Source organism: Ambystoma mexicanum, chromosome 12 (assembly GCF_040938575.1).
Source record: "Ambystoma mexicanum isolate Mex_15411 chromosome 12, UKY_AmexF1_1, whole genome shotgun sequence".
Classification (NCBI taxonomy): domain Eukaryota; kingdom Metazoa; phylum Chordata; class Amphibia; order Caudata; family Ambystomatidae; genus Ambystoma; species Ambystoma mexicanum.
Genome location: NC_090936.1, coordinates 287778561 through 287797761, shown reverse-complemented (window position 1 = coordinate 287797761; position 19201 = coordinate 287778561). Strand labels below are relative to the sequence as shown.

At 46.0% G+C, this 19201-nt stretch overlaps 1 protein-coding gene across 1 annotated transcript in view; it reads right to left on the bottom strand.

The window, feature by feature from the left end:
* Positions 1-387: 387 nt before the first annotated feature.
* CMAS (cytidine monophosphate N-acetylneuraminic acid synthetase) overlaps positions 388-19201 on the bottom strand; it is a 177446-nt gene continuing 158632 nt past the window's right edge. The window contains exon 9 of the mRNA XM_069628448.1: positions 388-1388. Within this exon, the coding sequence (XP_069484549.1) occupies positions 1192-1388 (197 nt within the window). The 3' untranslated portion in view covers positions 388-1191. The remainder of the gene's footprint in view (positions 1389-19201) is intronic.

The following is a 19201-nucleotide window of genomic DNA, read 5'->3' as shown; positions in this document are numbered from 1 at the left end:
TCTTGGCGCAGGTCGTTCAGCCTTTTAACGTCCTTTTCGGTACTTAACGCCTACATGAGAATCGGGCCCTCAGCCTTAAGTAGAAGATGGTACCATGCAGTATAACAATAATACTAGTTCATGGCTAATCAGTTATTCCCATGTGCTATTCAAAATACCCAGACAGAACAAAACCAATAAGCATTACAAGAACTCCTCTGCAGAAAATATCAGACACCTTGGGCGGAGTTAATAATGAATGGACGCTGTATTGTTCTGCTAAATAGGGTAGGAAAGCACAGAATCACACAATTGTGTCAATGTTTATGGTGACATCACATTTCTAGGCAAAAACAATTGTACCGAAATAACGTGAACTTTAAAATATATTTTCACAGATTAGAATAGTTTCTGCAGATTTCAACAAGTTATTTTTTAATTAAAATGTCAAGTGAAAAAATACAAACTTCTGAATTGAACATAGCCTATGTATTGCCGTCGATTGCACTTTGAATGCAAACCAAACAGCGGACAAGCAACAAAAGACCCGCGATCAAGAACCTTTTATCCAAGCGTATTTACCTCCTGAGAATTGCCAGTATAAACTCACTGAAAGAGCACTAGTGCAGGTATTTTGAGCCTTGTAGTACCAGTCTGACTGCACTCACGGCTCCTCCAGGAATCCAAGAGGTCAAGCTCAGTCACTGCTCTAGCAAGAGGACAAACATAAAATACCCCAAAATAGCAAATCACAAAACATGTTTTGCATAAACAAAAGTCTAAGTAATGAAGACACACCTAATCATATTCCTATCATATCGACCCAGCGAAGAAGTAACAAAATTGACATAGATAAAATGACAGTACTAGATAACAGACTGGGTACTTCATTTAACTGGTGAATGCTAGGAAGGTGCAAGTCATTTTCGGTCATCATTCATTCGCCTGGGTACCTTCAAAGTCAGTTCCAAGATGGCAGCTGTAGCAATGCACAACTCTACCCTTCTTGCTCTTTTAGGATTAGTTACAGAGCGATAAAAAAAAAAAAAAATTGTAAAAACAATCGTAATGCCTACATACACTTTGGAAAAAAAAAGGAACAACATATTCTTCCACTTACTTATAGGAAGGGCTGTAAAACATTAATTTGATTAAAACAGTTTTAAATAGGTTGCATAGAAAGGGAAGGCCCTTAACAGGACACTGGATTGCTTAATGCGGAACTGCTGTGCCAGAGGTGATCCTGTTGAGGAGTAAACATATGCGTTCTGCAAATTCTCCAATAGCCCCATGGCCGCCATCACTTTTACAGATGAATGTGGAAGCCACTTTTACATCTGGGCAGCTATCACTTGGTACTCCACTAACGCCAGCTTTCTTCAAGCACTCCACATCAGACAGAACACATCCTGCAGGAAAAAGAAAAGTGAACTTTGGTTAACTTAATTACTTTTTGGTAATAATGTATAAAGCACCACATACTGCTTTATTAATGGGTAAGGAGGAACATCCAAACAGTGATAAGCTCTACCTTAAAGGGTATTGTTTTGACAGATCTTAAAACGAGACGGTAAATGTTAATAATCACGCTCCAAACTTATTTTGAAGTGGCAGCTGGCACTTCCCTTGCCTGCCTGAGCATCTTTTCTATCCCTTTCCCTCATCCCAACAAAATATGTTCAGTAAAGCAGAAAAGAGTATGTGCTCTTAAAACCCATTTTGAAAACAATGATCTATTCTGGGCTATGTGCACGGTTGGTTGGGTGAGTGTGGGTGGGTTGTGAGGGACTGGCTTAACTAAGTAATGAACCGAGAATCCCCTAGAGAATCATGGCCAGGCCCTGCCTGTGGTTCAGTTTGTATAGCTCTAACAGAGTAACTTTTGACAGGTCATAGCATGTAAAGTGTTTTTAAAAACATTTTTTACATGCATGTTTCCAATGGTAGCCTGAGTCTGTGTGTATGCAAGTTTGAAGAAGCATGTTTGAATGAGTGTTACGTTAACATGTGCAAGTGTGATGCATAGATGTTTTTGTTTGATAATGGGCACTGAAATGGCATGTTGAAAGAGTTTTTACAGTGGAAATGCTGGCATATATAATGAGCACATCATCATGAAAGTGTGTTACAGTGAAAATGCTAGCATATATCGTGAGCATAGACATCATGAAACTGTTGTAAAATGATCCTATGTACTGTTGTTGACCTAGCACTCATTGTATTTTCTTTTTCGTCACCCCAGAGTAAATGGTATGGCTTTTACCCCCTTTTTCAAAGAATGAGTGGTAAAAATTAAACGCATTATTTTATTTTTATTTATTTTATTCTTCATTCATTATGCGCCGAATACCAGCGAGTGGTTTCTAAGCACAGGATCGGTATTCGAACTTGTTTTGCGCTAGGTTGTCTTGCTTCCTAGACAAACGCGTTGCCCCCTAACCTATCCTTCCTCCGCAAAAAGATTTATCGGGGAGAGCACAATGACCCTCTCAAATCCTCCTACATTACTTAGGGCTCCCCCGCTAACATGGTCGCCTGCACTAATTTGAAGGAAATACAATGCCCAGTCAATGGAACTAATCACCAACTGCCACCGACCTTGAAAAATGTATGTCTGCGCCAACTAGAAAGCCACATGCCCCCCAGAACCAATAGCCACCTCCAGCACTGCCCCACATTCCCTGCTACTCACTAACCCACCCATGCTTCCAATGGTCTCTGCAGATAAGATCATTGTATTCTAGTCTCTCTCTTTCAATAGTTACATTAGGCACATTGAACAACAAGGATCTGGGAGCGACAGGTAAAGCCGATGGGGTAAGGGCCTGCCTCGGAACTCCCCACATTTCCCAGGGGCATGAACCTTTGTGCAATTTAGCGATGGTGCACCACGTGACATGAACACTAGTCCCTACCTCACGCGTCAGAGCAATGTCATTCATGCAATCTGACCTGCAGCCAAATCCCGCTCATTTGCCTCAAACTGTTCCTGGGCCCCCAAGAGGGAGCAGCTGAAAGCAGAGGATCAAAGGGCTTTATCTAACTGCCACTATGTGATGTACAAGTACCCACACTAATTATTCTCAAACATTTCATGCATAGGGTTAAAAGTTGAATTTCAAAGATTTAATTAGATGTTAACTACTAAACAGAATCTTTATAGGGGTGCGCATGCACAACATTACTGTTTATTAACGTGCCTTACATTTCCTTTAACTTCAACTTTTTTGGAGGACACCGCCATCTGCTGTTAGTCTGTCTTCACTACATCTCATGCAAGTTACTGCTTTATTTGTATTCAGTGCCTGTACATTTTAATTTACACGGTGTAATACCTAAAAGGCAAACATTGTGTGCTAATGACCAACCAATGGTTACACAGAAGCAATACTTTATGACTGAAAACTTGATAGACCACAGTTACGAACAGGCTTGCATTTTATGAAATTATAAAAAGGCAACTTTGAGCCAGAGGGTTACAGATAGGAGCGCAGTAAAAAAGTTAAAATATATAGAAAAAATAGGTGGATGTAAAATCAGGTTACAAATAGCAACTTTATTTCTCTCCCCCAGAAAAAAAATAGAGAGAATTCCTAGATCACAGTCCAAAACATTGAATGTTCACAAATAGGAACAAACCAGATCCCAGCAGATACTAAGCACCACTAACAGATTTATTGTTAAAATAGAAAGGTTTTTAAACCTTTTCAATAACAATAAGAGAATAGGGAGGAAATAACTACACCATCTTGGAATAGCACTGAAAAAGAACAGGTTACTTACATTCAGAACTGTTCTTTCTGGTGGATACAGTATTTCTCACACAGATTCATTCCTCATCTTTTAATATCGACAGACTGGTTCAGAAATGTTGATCACAGCCATGAAGCGGCTCCTTCACGGCGTCCGTAGTGACCCCACCGTTGGAAAGGGCGCCTTTGGTCTTACCGAACAACTTGTGCCCTCTGATCACAGTCTCAATACATGTTTCCCAGACACAGACACCGCAGAAACGGTGGAACTGCCACCTCAAAAAAGGGAGGAAAAAAATAATCCCAAGAAATCTGATCGAACGGTAGGGCGGTTTGGGGGGGGGGGGGGGGAGAAAGAACACGTACGTAAGTGGTTGTTCCAGTGGAAAAAGCCCTCCCTTAGACGACTCCTTTTGGGAAAGCCTGCCAAAACCTGAAGCAAGAAGATGCTTTAGACCAGAAAGTTTACTCGAGTATCTTCACCAGCAGATGGAGAGAGGCTCACATCGGGCTCCGGCAGATGGAAAAGCAGCGGCCTGACCTCTTGTGGAACGGGCGATATGCCTTCAGGAAGGCCCTTGTTTGCCAGTTCATATTGTAACACGTTGCGTTGTGTATGATCACACTCTCTCAAATCGATTGCTTTGAAACTGCTTTTCCTTTACGAGGACCTATAAAGCGAATGAACAAATGTGGTCATCCAAATGATATTCTTTGGTGGTTGTAAATGAGACTCCAAAACCTTTTCCTAGAGGAAAAGGGGAATACAAGCCAAAGTAACCTCATTAGAGTAAACCATAAAATGTGTCAAAACACACAAGACATGCAGCTCGGAGAGCTTTCTTGCTTAAGCTACTGCCGTCAAGTAGGCCAGAGTACAAACAAAGCATAATCTCAACCATTTATCAAAAATACGAACATATTGAGGTCCACGAAGGAACCATGAAAGGCAGAGGAAGAAAGGAATCAACGAGTCCTTTAAAAAACTGGCCCATGGCAAGAGAAAAAAAATACAAACCCTCCTTCAGAAGTCCCCTTAAAAACAGACAGGGACACAAAACAGTGCTTCATCGTCCAAACTTTGAGGCTAGCTTTGGCCAAAGATGAAGGAACCATGCGCTGTGCCAGTGGGATAAACTGCTGAAACACCAACAGGAGAATTTTCACTTGTTACAAGCAAAAATGCAATTCGGTGGAGTGGTGACATGCTGACAACTTTACGCCAAAATCTTCCTCCGAGTGGACCCACTCCAGTTATCTCAGTACCCCTCACTTTCCAGATGAAGGTTCAAAATACCTGGCATTGGCATGAAGAATCCTGCAGCGACTGACCCAGAGAATCCTGCCTCCATGGAACCTTGTAAGAAGGAACTAGAGAACGCCCAAAAGGACACTGCACAAAAAAGGACCACATTGTCTAATGCTGCCCCAACATATTTAGCACTTCCTGGTCTTCCTGGGAGCAAACTAGTCAATAAGGAGACCTGGCATTTTCAGGGACCACTGAATTTGAAAAGTATTTCGGCTGCTGGGGTCAGACTGTTGGACATTCTCCCTTCGGGATGAAAGGGCAACCCTTATTTCATTTCCAAATTTGATATATTGAACTCGAGGCGGTACAAGTGGGTAAAGGAAGAGTTCTCAAAAAGTCTAGATAACGGGTGAAGGGAAGGGAAACGTTCACCTGAAATCTTTGAGAGCTGTCTTGGGGTCTCCCCTTCAAGTACTCTAGGGGCCAATGGAAAAGTAAAGAAACTGGCAATGGGTGGCCCCACTCCTAGTTGAAATCCATGTTCCTGGCCCCACAAAGGAGGTATGACGGTCCATTCAAGGTGACGGTCCCTAAAACCTAAGGTCTGCTACCAGTGAAAAAAGAAACAGGGGCCTTAAGGCAAGGTAGCCCGTAGACACAAAATAAAAAAACATCTGGCACAAGGGGCCCCACTGCCAAAAAGAAAGCACAAAGATGTGCGAGGGATCCAGGTGGCTGCGAGTAAAATTAACAAACCTGTCTGCATGTGGATCGCAATGTAAAAGGCGAGCTATTTCTTGGAGGAATGCATCCATTAAAAGTTATACACATGTACACCATTTCTTTGCCATGGAAATGTGAGCCATAGCAATAACTTGCTCTTTGATGTTTGACCTCCAGTTAAAGACTAGGTTAGAAGTTTGCTGAAGAATAATGGCCTTATGGGCTATATTCTCACTTCAAACAGATGGCAACATAATCTGGATAGGAGGTGAGGGAGCGATCGGGACTGCTTTGCAAGCCCTTGCCAGACACTGTGCAGCAGAATGGAAAGAAGATCCCTGCGACCTCAAAACTACCATGTGTCAGAGACAACTTAATCTGGAGAAAGCCCAGCTAGAGAGGAACAGGCTGTGGGGTCAGCACGTTGCCATAGTGAGCCAGCATAGAAAGACTGGCTCACATTGCTAGACCCTTCCGATGAAAGACCTCTGTCTCAGGTGGAGAGAACTTTGAACTAGCAACCATTAACCAGGATCCAAAATCATGACGTGCCTGCCAGGGCAGGAAGAGTTTGGCCTCTGTTCACACCCTAAGCAATAAGTGGGTTTCATCCGCATACTGCTGAATCGATGTGGCACGCCACCATTAGATCTCCCAGTCAGTCCATATGCAGGTTAAATAATACTGGTGATAAAATTAGCAATTGCTGCACTCCATCTGGCAAGTTGGAAACCTGACCAAAAGAAGTGATTCAAACCACTTCAGTATTGTACCTCCTGAGCACGAGAGGGGACATAGAAATCCGAGAAAGCCCTGCAGTCCTCCCCATCACCAGTCACCCAGAATGGATCACCAACAGCCAACAAGGCAGAGGTACCGATTAGTAGGAAATGACTCAGACAAGGTATGGCAAATACACAAGGACTTATCTTTATCAGAAGCTACTCTTGGGAAGGTTGAGTGAGAAAAGCAGATTCCTTTCTTGCCACAGTCATAAGCCACCCTGCAGATATCAAGCACATTTACTCCCCAAAAATAGGCAAATACTCCCAAAAGATAAAAATAGGGAGTACACATACTCCCAATAAAAAATAGAAAACAAGCATTTGGGAAGGAGCCTGCCCCCTGCTTTCATCCACCCAGCTCCATCGATATGTTAGGAAAAGTGGTACATGCAGTGTAACAAACGATCATCATTCTTGCTGATCTGAAGAATGGAACTTTTTTTATCAAATCATTTTTATTGAAATCTCGATTAACATAAGGTACATATAACATCACATAGTAGGCCATTGAAAAACGTCATGACATCGAAATCTAATTTTTATGAACATGTAAATGTTTTGCTTAATGCAGCTGTTCAACAAATAGATGTGGGTTAAGATTAGTAGAAGGGAGAATAAAGTGAAAGAAGAAAGAAGAGCGAAGAGGGTGACAAAAAAAAGAAAAGGATAATACAATGGCAGTCATCATGGTTTCATAAGGTGTTTCAGAAGTGACGGCTGAAAAAACATCTGCTCTTCATCTGCCACATGGTTCAAAAAATGGCCCCCATATGCGTGAGAACTTAGGCAAATTTCCCCTCTGCCGTAGCTGTAAGCTTTTTCATCCCAGCAACTCCCAAACCTTTACCCACCAGCAGGATGTCTGTGGTCCCTTTCCAGAAGCGTGCTTGTGTAGTTCGGGCTGCTGTGAGAAATTGGGAGATCAATATGGCTTGGGACCAGTCATCGGGAATGGCCCGTCATCTGGGACGTTTCCCAGTAGCAGGACTTGTGGGTTCATACGGAGCAAGGCGTCAGTGATTTCTTTAATTTTGGATCTCATCTCCAACCAGAATGATTGTATGACTGGGCAATGCCACCACATATGGGCTACGTCACCTTGCTCCCCAAACCCATGCCAGCATGTATCAGGGTAGGCGGGGTTCATTGCATGTAGTGGTCGTGGGTATAGGTACCAGCGGAAGCAGAGTTTAAGGGCCCCCTTCTTTACTGTGGTGCAGCGGGAGCTTTTCTTGGTTCTGATCCATATCTTCTGCCAAGACTCCCTGGAAATCTCCCAACCCCAGTTCCCTCTCTCATGCCGCATATAGGGGAGTTTCTCTTTCAACGAGGCGCTTTCCAGAAGCCTATAGCAAGTGGCCAGTCGGTGGGGTCTTTCCCTTGTTTCAGAATCAGCGTGGTGGCGGATTCTGCCATGGATTGTGTGACAGACAACGCAGTCTGGGAGGAATTAAACAGTTTCGTCAGGTGAGGTATCAGGTCTGAGCTAAAGGTTTTATAGAATGTATTCATGAAACCATCGGGCCCTTTTAATATGCACAAATAACTAGGTGCAAAGAAATATTTATCACAAAACATTCCCGTGTGCCAGTTGTTCAAATATATGTTTACTCATTTTTTTAAAGACTTTACGCCCTTAAAAATCATTTTACTCGCAACTTAAAAAGATATAGAAGTAAAATACTCCTTTCAAAATCTTATCTTGAGCACTGACTACAAGTCTCGTCCTTGGCATTAACTGAAGTCATTAGATACTTCCGCCCCACAACCCCCTATAAGCAGATATCAGGAAAGGCAGAGGGTCAATTGAGCAACAACAGCATTCGGTTGTGACCATTTTGGGGGGGGGCGCCCGGGTGAATTCGAAATAGCAGATACAAGTGAATAAAGTATTGCTCAAGATCTCTATCAACTGCGTCAGAACAAGTTGGGAGTCAGAGCTCCAGGGGGCCATTCCGGTGATGATAGTGTGCAGTATAAATAGCCTTTAACATTAACATCTCTATAGGTTCGAGAGCAATAACACCAGAAGGAAAGGATATGAGGGCAAAGGTGTTAGGTTAACTTCGTTAACACACCCTAAAGAATGGAACGAGATTCCCCCTAGGGACTCCCAATGTAACTACCATTTCAGGGATACAGCATCCTGCTCACTTCTTGCCTCTCCTACCAGATCACACTCTCCCCCCCCACCCATGCTTAGGGGCGTGGGGAATTATCAAGGTGTATATATTCTCACCCCCTAGCCGCAAGTCACCATTCTGGGCACCATCAATACCTTCAAGACACTTCCCAAAATCCCCTCCTCTATGCTTAGGGTTTTCATCAGTCATATTCTCTCAATTCAGAAAAGGTTCACCCTCCTGCTCCATTAATAAGTTTCCTCTGGGTATGTTTCAAGTTTTGCTCAACCATTCTCACAAGCATAAGTGGTGTAAGGGTTTGGTTTGGGTTAATTCTTTGTTGTTGCCTCCTCTTCTGTTCCCATGCCTCATCTTTTCTCTACAGCAAACACCACAGAAACTTAAGCCTAAAATGTTGAACTACAAAGATAAACTTTTCATTACGTTCTCCCCAATTTTAATCTTATTGGCCAGTGGGGTTCTTCTGCATACACCCGAGAGGGTGTTCCTACTCCTGTGCCAAAGACCTTTTTTCACTGATTTTCTGTTTTTAACAGCAAACATTTGATTTAATACATTTCCACCTGCTGGTAATAAAATCACATTACATTTCACATGATATGATATGTTATTTATAACTCGCTTAATACCCAGAGGTTTCTAAGCGCGGACCAGGGGAATCGAACCGGTGTTGCTCCACCTCGTCTTGCTTCCAAGGCGAGCACGTTGCCCCTGAGCAATCCTCCCGAGACCAGATAATGAGACTGAGATAATGCAACATTTGTAACGACTAACCCGTTTTTAAACAGAACTTTTCTGCTTGCTTTACGGAAACAGCTTCCAGGTCTCTCAGCAAGTACTAGTGCTGACATACTATCGACCTCCCAAATTAGTCAGGTGCAACAAAGTGGGTTTTAATTGATTTTGAATCACCAGTGCAACTTCCCCATTATGCATGTGTTCTAACATGTTGCAAAATCTGGGCCTTCGGCTAATAGTCACAAGCAAATAAGCAAGATCAATGATATTGTTAATTCTAGGGCTCTTGTGATTACTCCTTTGGCTAATAACTCTACTACTGATCATTTGCCCGAAAGACCTAGCCTGCTGACCACAGTAGCAAGTGCTCTGAATAATGCACATAGCAGCAGAGAGACCACATGGTGGGTCCCAGAACTCCCCAACATGAATTAGCAATGACCGCGTAAACATCCCGAGTCTGTACAATGGGTTTGCTGGAATACATATGGTCACCGTTTTTCTTTAGAACGGCCTGTTGGTATTTCATACATACACTCAAGTGGGGTCTTTATACCACAGGAAATGTGGTCCACCAGTGATTCTCCCAGAGCCAACCCCAGGAACCCATTAGTTTCTACCAATATGTATGGACCTTCAATAACACCCCACAAGGTAATCAACGATTTGAACTTTGTGACAGTACCTCCAACTCACCCAATTTCACAACTCGAATCACTTTGCTTGATGTCACAGAACATAGCTGGTCTTCAGAAACATATGTATGTTGCATCCTGGTGGGTTCCCACAATATAATTACCCTGCAAGAAACCTGGTGCCTGGTGGCTCACGACATCCACTTTTCACGCAGCAGCCGTAAATGGGAAGGTGGGGCGCTCAAGCGGTGTATTGAATCTCTGGGTAAATGTGAAGATATTCACGTCAAAATGCGTGCATCCCATTGCTTTGGGAGATTATATGGAAATACAACTGCGTTGTCCTGACGGGTCAAACATTTTGCTTATTAACTTAATGACTGCTATGACAATATTGCTAGTGTAGAGGAGGAGCCATATACCCCTACCAGAAGCTCTGCCCCCATGTGGTCTATATGTTGGGAACCGGAAATTGCAACACATGTTGTATCAGTGAGGATGCCTGTACTGCAAAGAATTCTTGAAAGAAGGTATCCATTGAGAAAACCCTATATGCATTCACAAAGAAATAATGTTCGTCTGGACAGAGTCCTGGAAGAAGTGAGAAAATGAACGAGAAAGAGGACAGGGGACGTCATGCAAAGCAGAACTGACGCACCTGAAAAGAGACACAAGACGAAAGAACAGACATTCTATAAGATCTGAAGAGGTGTCAAGGATAAGCTACATTTTGGGATCAAAATGAAGATGTTTGTGCAAAGACACAAGCTACATTTTGGGATCGAAATGAAGATGTTTGTGCAAAGAAACGTTGAAGAAAATGAAGTCATTTTACACTTGTACAAATGCTTTAACGCAAGTAGACGAAGTGATCCTGAGGCTAGCTACGTAGTAAAGAGATTGTGGCGATGCACCAATTTATAAACATAGGAATGTATAGAACTTGGATGTTCCACAATGCACTTTAGCAAGACTTGAACCCCGTGTATGGAAAGGGCTTCAGTGTGGCGTAGGCTTTGACACCTTGAGTGTCCCATCAACCCTTGGTTCCTCTTGAGGATTTGGCATTACCGATAATACCCTATTGTGGATACATACTTATTCCTGTACCTGTGAAAGGGTTCCCACCATCGATGGTGACACCCCCAACTCTAGGAGTCAATAACTGCCCTGTAATTGCACTCTGCTGTATCTGAATGGGTGCGTGCTGTGACAGTCCTTGCGACGGATTCAATGGTGCGTGCTGTGGTTGCAAAGACTGCTGTGTTCATGGTGCTTATGCTCGATATACGTTCTGATCTTGGGCGAACCCATCCCTACTTTGTGGGCTAAATGCTGGAGGATTAGCTGTCCATCCTCTTAAGAATTACCGATTATGCACATAACCTTGGCCCCCACGTGATCGTGCAACCCCACGTGATCGTGCTATGTGCCCTGTCATTCCACATGTCCAACACACAGGAGGGGGGTCTTCTAATTTGCCCTCCCGGTATGCCTCGATTATCATTTTGCATATTCTGAAAGCCACCTTGGTTATTCTGAAAGTTTCCTGATTATTCTGAAAGCCTCCTCTTCTGCGGCAGCCTCCCCTGCCTCTCGACATAAATCTGTTCCCTCCTTGATACGACTAACGTTGGTTATTCATCTGCGGCATACCTGCTGCATGTTGTGATCCTAGCCCTTCTCCGCTAGTCAACATCGCCCCTTCTATAGCATATTTCAACAGCTTCTTCTGTACTAGTTTAGCTTCCTCAAGCTTCCTAGCATCCTCTTCCTTTCATTTTTTTTCTTGCAACAAACAACAATGGTGCACAATGGTCAGCTGTATTTCTGGCCATGGCTTTGCTTCCATAAGAAGGTTCTGGGAGTATCTCTCTACTGGCCTATGTCCCGGGTTTGAGTCTCAACCAGAGTATTTAGCTCACCATCCGTTCAAAGAAGAGAAATGTCCACTACATATCAGTCTTTGTCCTGCCCAGGTATGACTTTCCCCCCCCAAGGGTCTCGAGTTTCTAAAGATCACTGTTCCTGAAAATTCTGAATGTAAGCAAGCAGATCTTCACCTTCCTGCATTTTACGTGCCATAATTGCACCCATATCTGATGTATCGGGATATTGTACTCGAGTGCTTTCCAGACTGCTGCACTACAATTATTAAATGGCTCTCCATCATGCGCTGTGTTCTGAGCTGTGACACTTGAGTATCCTGCTCTCGTCCAAATGTCATCAGCCCTTTCCCCAAGGATAGCTGCTAGAAGATGCTTAATGTCCCCTATATCTAACATGTTTCCTCCTGTCATTTTTTTTTCCCAATTCATAGATCCATTTCCCAGCACCTGAAGTCAAACTCTGAAGCTTACACCTTAAATTATCCTTATCCATCTGGGACCATGGGATATACTGTGGTCTGGCCCCTGCTTTTTCTAACAAAGGAAATTGTGAAATCCCAAAATTGCAATATGTTCCCATCGTCTGCCTATCCATAGTAGGGGCAATGGTCCTGATCGCCTTCTTCCTGGTAATGACCTCCGTCTGCTCGCATATTGTGGCGATTCCCCCCTCTCATGAATAGGTCCCCTTTTAGGTAGCTCTTGGCGCGCCATAGGCTCTGGCGTCCTTTCTTTAGGTAGGTTCAAATCCAACCACTTCACTTCTCCAGCATTGGATCTTTCATGGATTCACATGCTGTAAATATTTCCTGTTGTCAGGCTGGGAAACCTCAGTAACTTTAATATAATGGTTTTCCTAAGGAAAAACTTTGACACCTTGAGTGTCCTATCAACGTCTTTATGGGTGCTTTATGCAGCACCAATGGGATGTCCAGTGCTATACCATAAATACTGTAAATTGTGTATAAACTGTGTATATCCACTGATCCTCTATGCCGAGACATATTATATGACCTGTAAACTATGTATATTTCCTTGTAATTATAACTTGCTGTGTCGGTTTTCAATGTTTTTGATGTTTCCGGCAATGTAACTTCAGTTGGACTCCATCTATTGCGTTCTCTGTAACCTAAGCTTTACAATCCTCTTGTTGCTTCTGCGCCCTGCTACCCCTGGGTTAGGTGCGCACTGCAAATAACAAAAACAAACAAACAAACATATAGCTCCGCCCCTGCGGCTTCCTTTCAGATTTCAACCGTCTACCAAACTTTTGGGATCACCTCGCGTTTGCTCCATGCATTCGTTCTTTTTCGGCAGTTTCGTGGTTTACAGTGTGGTTCTTCTGGGCCCCGCTATGTTATCTGTGGGACTGAAGAAATTGTTGTTTCGGCAGTGTGCTACATGGGGCCAGAACGTGCATAATGGTAACGGCCATTCAGACAGTTTGTACTGCATGTACCCCAATCACTCTGCCAAAAACTGTCCCATCTGTCAGGGATTCTCCCAGAAGACGCTCCAGGACTGCAATCAGTGGTTGATTTGCTGGCTGGATGAGGGGGCCTATTCGGCTTCAGAGGTAGGCTCATCCTGCGGGGGCAAGGCCTCTACATCTTCTACCAAGAGGTGGCCAGCACACCAGAGCCTAAGAAGCTGTGCACGGAGTCCAGGCCGGTGGCGGATTTGGTTCTGGTCAAAGGTGGCCAAGAAGGAAGCGATTGGTGTGGCATCGAGGGCGGACCGGCCGAAGGACTCAGGGTCACGGCCAGAAAAGCCTGGAGACAGCGTGCAGGACCGCAACATCGGACAAGGAGAAGTCCAGGACGCATTCCTCCTCCTCGTTGCATTAGAAGTTGTCTTCTACTGAGAAACGTCACTCTTCTTCGGGCCAGGAGTCCTCCAAAAACAGTTCCAAGTCTTCGTCCAGAAGAGCCTCTTCTCCATCTAAGAATGGGTTGTTGCAGCTGGCCGCGCAGGTGCCAACAATGTCTTCCTCGTCGATGGCACTTCCACAGGCAACAGCGTTGACAGCTATGGCACCATCAACAAACATGCAGTTGGCGACTGCGTTGACGACCCCGCGAGGGACAGCCCTGCTGGTGATCCAGGTGGCTCGGTTGCTTGTGCCAACATTGACGACTGCCCCATCTACGGAATCTATGGCGCTGGTGGGGCAGCAGTCTGGGGGACAATTGCTGGTCGATGTGGAACCCCCCGTGTCTAGATATTGGACTTGGCAGTCTGGGTCTGTGTTCACGTCCATTCTTCCGATGGATATTCTAACACATGAGCCTCCTTCTGTCTATGAGTTGAGTCTGACCAGGAAGAGGGACATCCATTTCTGGATCCTTCAGTGTTTGGTTTGCAAGCGGTTTGCCAGTCCACGTCTGGGGGCACGGGGGAATATACCGCCTCAATACCCTTTGGTCACTCCGCATTCGGTGCTCTCCATGCAGGTGCTGATGATGCTGCAAGCGCTTCGGGGCCAGTTGGATGCCTGGGTCGCGGTTGCTCCGGTGCCAGCGGTTCCTGTGGTTGACCTCTTGCCTGCCACTCCTCGTCAAAGGGTGGTTTCAGCAGCCTCTTGCAGTTGAGGGCCTCCTCCCAGGGGGTTATCTCTGTTCCGGCCTGCTCTGCCTTCTCCAAGAGGGTTCAGTCCACCCCAGAGGGATCGGGCAGAAGGTGAATTGGTGGAGTCTGAGGTGGACAGCGTTCCGCAGGATAATCTTTTGATGATCTCGTTGTCGCCCCGTAGGGTGGACACCTGGGACACTGATCCAGAGGTGGATACTCTTGAGTAGCCCTCGCCACCAGATGACATTGGTGCTTTTCATGCAATGATGGCGCAGGCCTGTAACGAGTTCGGCCTCATCCCGGAGGAAGAGAGGAAAGACTGTTTTGAGTTTGACCATATGGGTAAGAGGCGGAAGGCGGTCTTCTCGATCCCCATATTGGACCAAGTGTGGCAGGTAGGCGTTTGGACAATACGTCACCTGTTTTCGGAGCCGGTGGTCAAGGGCCGCCTGGATAAAAAATTCAAAGCTCTGGAATCAACACCCCAAGTGCCTAACGTCACAGCCCACGCAGGAGTCGGTGGTGTCAGAGGCTGCCACTAAGAAGGCGCGTTCCCAGCACAAGTGTGCGCCCCCCCCCCTCTGGAAAATGAGACTAAACTGGACACCTTTGGGGGGGGAAGGTCCTTGCGGTGGGTGCAACAATGGTCAAGGTGGCCAACTCCTTGGCAATCAAGGCGCGCTACGACCAGGAGATGTGGCACAGAGTGTCTCCCCTGTTGTTGGACTACTTGCCAGAGCAACAGCGGAAGGAGGCAATTCTTTTGGTTCGTGAGGGGGAAGAAGCGTTGAACCACAGAATCAATATTGCAGTGGAGCTGGCGTAGTCTGGGTTTAAACAGATCAATACCGGAGTGGTGCTCCGACGGCAGGCCTTGCTGCGCTGTACTGATTTCCGGCCCAAGGTTCAGCACAAGGTGGTGGACATGCCATGCAAGGGGGAGCAGCTGTTCGGTGAGAAGATTGACGATGCTCTCAAGAATATGAAGGAGGACTCATATACAGTGAGGTCCTTAACAGCCCTGCAGGGAAACAGTCTTTTCTCTCCTTTCGGAGGTGCGGGGGTGGTGTCGGGGAATGCCAGATTTGCAGGTTCCCGTGATAAGGGATATGGTTGTTCTACCTATTTCTCCCAGGGCTTCCGACGGTCTTTCCAGCCCTCGTAGCAGAGCAAAGAATATCAAGGCCAGCGAAAGAGGTTATCTTCCTCCATGCAAAGAAGGCGGCACAATGACTGCCACAAGGGCAGTCGGTTAGGAGGGAGGTTGGTCGCATCACGTCGACGTGGCATTTGATCACGACGGACAGATGGGTGCTCGATGCAGTCCACTACAGTCACTTGTTGGAGTTCAGGCCTCCGCCCTGTCCAATTCCACCATTAAAAAGAGCTCAACCAAACCTGCAGGTCTTGCGCCAATAGGTACGTATGATGCTGCCCAAGGGGACGGTCGAGAAGGTGCCAGCGCCGGAAAGAGAAGGAACATAATCCCCGTTTTCTTTGTCATCAAGATGCCGAACAGCAAATCGTGCCCCATTCTGGACCTGCGTCCACTCAACAAAGATGTAAATGCCAAAAATTCAGGATGCTAACGTTGCAGGACGTCATTCGATAGGTTCAGCTGGAGAGTTTCTGGTCTCGTTGGATCTGGAGGATGCTTTTTTTCACATCCCCATGCACCACAAGTTTCTACGGTTCATGTTGGAGAATCATTATCAGTTCCGGGTCCTTCCCTTTGGCCTAAAGTCAGCTCCCAGGACGTTCACCAAGTGCGTGGCGGCTTACCTACACAGAGTGGGACATCATGTTATCTGTACCTGGATGACTGGTTGTTCAGTGGGGCGACTCGTCAGCAAGCGGTGGACTCGCTCAGCGCAGCTGTGCGCCTGTTACAGCATCTAGGCTTTGCCGTCAATTTTGCAAAATCCTGTCTGACGCCTTCCAAGGAGTTTTTGTTTCTGGGGGCTCGTTTTCAGACGGAACCCAATCAAGTCAAGCCGGCCCAGGAAAGGATCGAAAAGCTACGGTCCTTGGCGGGTTCGTTTGCACCAGGAACCTCGATCACGGTCCGGGCGTACATGTCTCTTCTCTGCACCATGGCATCCTGCTCATCCTGAATTGTCTGCTCATGCGACCTGCACAGGAGTTCCTGCTCCAGTTGTCTCGGATCCACGGCTCCTGGTCCAACAAGGTGATCAACTCCCAGTCCCTAGCCTAAGCCCTGCAGTGGTGGACTCACTCTGACAACCTCGTAAAAGGCATGCCCCTGGTGAAGCAGGAGTTGCGGTATACCATAGTCGCTGATGCCTCCCAGGTCGGTTGGGGTGCTCACCTGGACTAGTTTCAGGGGAAAGGCCTGTGGTCCCCCAGGGAGGACTCGTTACATTTCAGTATTCTGGAGTTGAGGGCGGTTCACTGGGCTCTGAAATCCTTTCTTCCCAACATTCAATACTCAGTGGTTCGGATTATCACGGACAAAACCACGACAATGTTCTATCTATGCAAGCAGGGTGGCACGCTTTGGGGCCCCTGTCCCAGGAGGCTCAAGCCATCTGGCACTGGGCCTTGGCACACAGGGATCAGCTCAGGGCATTTTACCTACCAGGGTTTCAAAACATTCAGGCGGATGCTCTCAGCAGGGAATCCGCCCAGATGCACGAAGGGCGAGCAGGTGGCGGAGATATTCGAGAAGTGGGGGTCTCCTCCTCTGGGCTTGTTCGCCAGCCCCGTAAACAAGCAGTGCAGTCTCTTTGCCAGTCGAGTGTCTCATCCGGGCTCGAAGGGGGACACGTTCTCATTCCCGTAGATGGGCCTGTTCACCTATGCCTTCCCTCCATTTCCGTTGATCAGAAGAATGATTCAGATGATTCACAAGGTTCCATGCAGGATCATCCTGATGGCTCTGTTCTGGCCCAGGCAGACTTGATTTTCAAACCTTCACCTAGCGAGGGACGAGCCGCTTCATCTGGGTTCGGAGCCGGATCTGCTTTCTAAGGACCAGGGGCTGGTGTGGCATCACAACTCAGGCTCGCTTCACCTGGCAGTGTGGCTCCTGACCACCTTGAATTCAGAAGTCTGACAATTCCTCAGGCATGTCAGCGAATTTGGGCAGCCGCAAGGGTGCCTTCTACCAACACGTGTTGTGCCAGGAAGTGGAAAGGTTTCTGTGCCTAGTGTTCTCAACAGCAGGGCTTGCAGCCGTGGCAAGTTTCGCCTCCACAACTCCTTCCTTACCTTCTCATGTTGGCAGAAGAGGGTCTGGCATTGTAATCTGTCAAGGTCTACTTGGCAGCCATTTCAAGGTTCATGCAGCGGCTCAACTCTACTTCTCTTTTCAGTGACAGCTTGGTGAAACATTTCCTCAAAGGTCTTTTCAGAACTTTTTCCCCGGAGAAGAGTTTTTCTCTGGTCTGGAGCCAGTTGTTGTGGCCCTCATGAAATCTCGGTTTGAGCCTATGTCAACGGCAGCCATCACATTTATTACATGGAAGGTCGTGTTTCTGGTGGCCATTACCTCTTCCAGGAGGGTCTCAGAACTGCAGGCCCTGGTCATTGACCCTTCATACTTGCGTTTCATGAAGGACAAGGCTTTCCTCTCTACGAATCCCTAGTTTATTCCTAAAGTTCCATCAGACTTTCAAAAAAATGCTACAATAGCTTTGCTGATATTTTTCCCTAAGGCTTCCACTGCAGCGGAGAGAGCGTTGCATTTCTTGGATGTCAAGAGGGCGTTGAAGTTCTTTCTGGACAGGACTAAGTCTTTCATGACTTCCAAGCAACTTTTTGAGGCTTTTCGGCCCCTCCAACAAGGGGAAGCTGATTTCAAAACAAGGCATTTCAAGATGGGATACGATTACATTCTGACACAACAGAGCCAACAAGCCTCTACACTCTACTCCCAGGGCTCATTCTACGAGAGCCACGGCGTCATCGGCATTGCTTTGGGCAGGCACACCGCTCAGTGACATTTGCCAGGCAGCAACGTGGGATGTGCAGCACACGTTAACCAGACACTACTGCCTGCATCGGCACCATGCGGAGGACGTGCTGTGCTTCAACGCCTGTTCCAGTAAGATAAGCCCTGCAGCTTCCGGAGTTAGACTTTTGCTCATAATCCTTTTAACTGAAGGTTTACCTTTCTGTGATGGTGGTGTATATTGCCTCTCGTATGAGTTATGTTTGCCTGTTGTGCACTGCCAGGTATGTCTTACTGCTACGTAGTCTATTCACAGCATGTGAATCCATGAAAGATCCAATGCTGGAGAAGGGAGTAGTTTCTTACCTGTAACTCCATTTCTCCAGCATTGGTATCTCGACCTTCCCCCTTAGATGTTAGACACCCAAACACTACCCCCGTTAGTATGGAACGTATACTTTGATGTTGTAAGCCTATCACATCCCCAAGTAGGTTTTTGTATGTTGCCACATAGTGTGACGTTAATGATGACACATTTTTGCTATAAAAGTAATGTTATTTTATGAAATTCATCGGGATCGTGATTTGCGACGTCCGTAGATGTCTGCTGTACTCCCTGTTTTAGACAATTGCAAATAAAACCGCGCTGAGTTTTGCCAACTTCCCGAGTCAGTTTGATTATTGATGTATGAATAAGTTCTGCATCCCCATCCATCTCCAAGTATTGCTACCTCATCTTAAAGGACCCAGGTCTGTGGGTTCACAAGTAAAACCTTTTTCCCATTGCTGGAGGAAAGAGTCACTAAATGGAGGGCAAGCC